Source organism: Sardina pilchardus, chromosome 19 (assembly GCF_963854185.1).
Source record: "Sardina pilchardus chromosome 19, fSarPil1.1, whole genome shotgun sequence".
NCBI classification, from domain to species: Eukaryota; Metazoa; Chordata; class Actinopteri; order Clupeiformes; family Clupeidae; genus Sardina; species Sardina pilchardus.
Genome location: NC_085012.1, coordinates 13,865,542 through 13,868,041, shown reverse-complemented (window position 1 = coordinate 13,868,041; position 2,500 = coordinate 13,865,542). Strand labels below are relative to the sequence as shown.

Sequence of the window (2,500 nt, the reverse complement as noted above, 5' to 3'; positions counted from 1 at the left end):
GTCGATGGTCAAACTAAGGAAATTGCTTTAAGGTTAGCCCAACGATGCATGCAAAAGAGAGTTTAAATTATCCGACACAAAAGTGTATGAATCCTGTCAATTTAGGTGCATCATTTAACATTATTTTGTCCAATAGCATAGACTGGGGACAATGCAGAGAGTATGATGTGGAGGCCTAATCATCTACAACATCAAGGTAACATTTTCATCCTCTCCACTGTGCAGGCCAATGCATTTTAGTTTAAGTGATAACAGTGGCGTTAAAACTGCATTTGCAATAGGGCTCGGGATCATGACGTGAAAACTTTGCGGGCACAGCTATATTGGCAACCTCACTCCTTAGTTCACTATGGATTACTATGGATTGACTCCCGCCTATTAGTGTGTTCCTGTTACTTAGTTTTTGCCTTCTTGGTCGTATGTTGCTGTGTAGTGGGGTGTAACAGCGCAACCCACGATAGCAAGAGGAAAAGAATCGCTAATACTATATTTCTGCTTCTTGTCTTCAGCATCTGAATGAATGGATATTATGTTCGGTGTGCTGACAACATGGCGGCAATATTCCTAGAATGCAAGGCCTATTGCAGGCGATCACGATTTAGCCTCCCTCACTTTCGCAGGCAGTGCTAAGCTCAGTTGTGCAGCTAGGATAAAGACCACCACAGCCTGCTCTTCCTGTCACTTCCGTCTCGCCAGGACTCCTCTCACAACATAGCAGTGGCCAGAAGAATAGCCAGTGCATTATCTCATCATTCCCCTGGACACAGCCATCTCGTGAGAAGTCCTAGCAGGAAGGCAGTGAATCGGTAATGCACTGACAGTCCTGCTTTTTTTACCCTTTTCTGCACACTTTCAAAGTTCAAAAATACTTCAGTTTGTCTGCAGGGACTCTCTCCACAGCAGCACAGAAGTGTAATGATATTTCGGGGCTAGTCAGTGGCTTAAAGTAGCAATTTACTTGTACGTATTGAAAAGGCCCCAAAGGCTTTATGCTATTTCCTCACAGACGCATAATTCGGATCTTACTCAAAACTTCATTATGGCCCTCAATGAATTTAGACTCATTATCATTCAAGAACAGACCCCGGGTTGTTTTTAGACTGGATGATTCCTTAAGCATTATATACTGCATATATGAGTGAATAGGTACGGCCACGCCTACAAATGTGTAAAGAACTAACTTTGATTTTGCCACCCCATCTGATCTGCGTGGCAGCCTCATGCCACCCTGAAAAAACGTTCTCTCGATTGTCTCCAGTGGGGGGACAGTGAAGGGTTAATGGGCGTGCTGGTGGTGGGGTGTGTGTGGGGGGGGGGGTTATGGGGGGGGGGCATGCTGCCAGGACTTTGATCTGGCATATGGCAGAGTGCTCCTGCTGCTTGTGTATACAGTCCATCATCTGATAAAAATGTCATGTCTTTAAAAGAGCACTCCAGCGGGCTCGGCTAAATGCTCTGCATTATAAAAAGGCCTGCTATTAGCGCCGCACAATAGAGTGGAGTCTGCGCGCCTGTCAAAAGGGAAAGCGCTTTTCCTCTCTCCGCTTCCTCCGCAGCATCCATCGCAGTGAATGGGGCCCGTCGGAGCCGGAGCCAGAGCCAGAATCTGCGCCGGCGTCGGGCCAGAGCCGGGACGAGCCCCGGGCTGGGTATAAGCGGTGTGGCTTACATCACGTCGGCCCAGCTGCCTGGCGGCGCAGCGTGGTGCTGAGCTGAGTGCCGCTTACACACACACACATACACACACACACCCACACACACACATCCATACACATATACACAACTGTCTTTAATTGGCTGCCATTCTGTCATGGTAGGCTTCAATTTGACTGGGATCAATTGAGCAAATGAATAAAAAGAAGTAAATCAATAATCAGGATGTTGTTTGGAGCATACTGCTTCAGTGAGTGTAAATATGTGCATGTGTGATTGTGTGTGTGTGTGAGAGTATGTGTGTAGGGGTGTATGCACTGTTGTGGGGCAGTCTGTAAGTTTGTGTGTGTGTGTGTGTGTGTGTGTGTGTGTGTGTGTGTGTGTGCTCCTACCCAGTACGGTGATGTCTGCGTAGGCCTCCTGTGGGGGGTCTGTGTAGAGCTGGCACACGTAGCGGCCCTCGTCCGACAGCGACACGTTGGACAGAGACACGCGCAGCTCGTTGTCCGAGAAGTTAACTAGCTGGAAGCGACTGTCCTTCAGAGCTGCAGAGAGAGAGAGAAAGAGGGAGAGGGAGAGAGAGAGATAGAGGGAAGGAAGGAGAGAGAGAGAGGGAGGGAGGGGCAGTAGAATGGGGCAGAGGGAGAGAAAGAGAGATGGAGAGAGAGATAAAGAAAAAGAGGTGGATTATTTAGGTTGAAGAGCTAAAAGGCTACATGTTGCAGCTTCCAGTGGTCTCTCTGGGAGATGGAGGCCTGGCACTGCCAACCATGGACGGGTAGAACCACTGGAGCACGCGCCACCTCACGGTTCTGGCATTGCCAACCACGGACGGGTAGAACCACTG

The 2,500-nt window shown here is 48.8% G+C and overlaps 1 protein-coding gene across 3 annotated transcripts in view; it reads right to left on the bottom strand.

Moving 5' to 3' along the window:
• cadm1b (cell adhesion molecule 1b) overlaps positions 1-2,500 on the bottom strand; it is a 221,184-nt gene that overhangs the window by 59,318 nt on the left and 159,366 nt on the right. For all 3 annotated transcript variants that reach the window (XM_062521189.1, XM_062521188.1, XM_062521190.1), the window contains one exon: positions 2,046-2,198. In XM_062521189.1, coding sequence (XP_062377173.1) covers positions 2,046-2,198 — 153 coding nt within the window. The remainder of the gene's footprint in view (positions 1-2,045; positions 2,199-2,500) is intronic.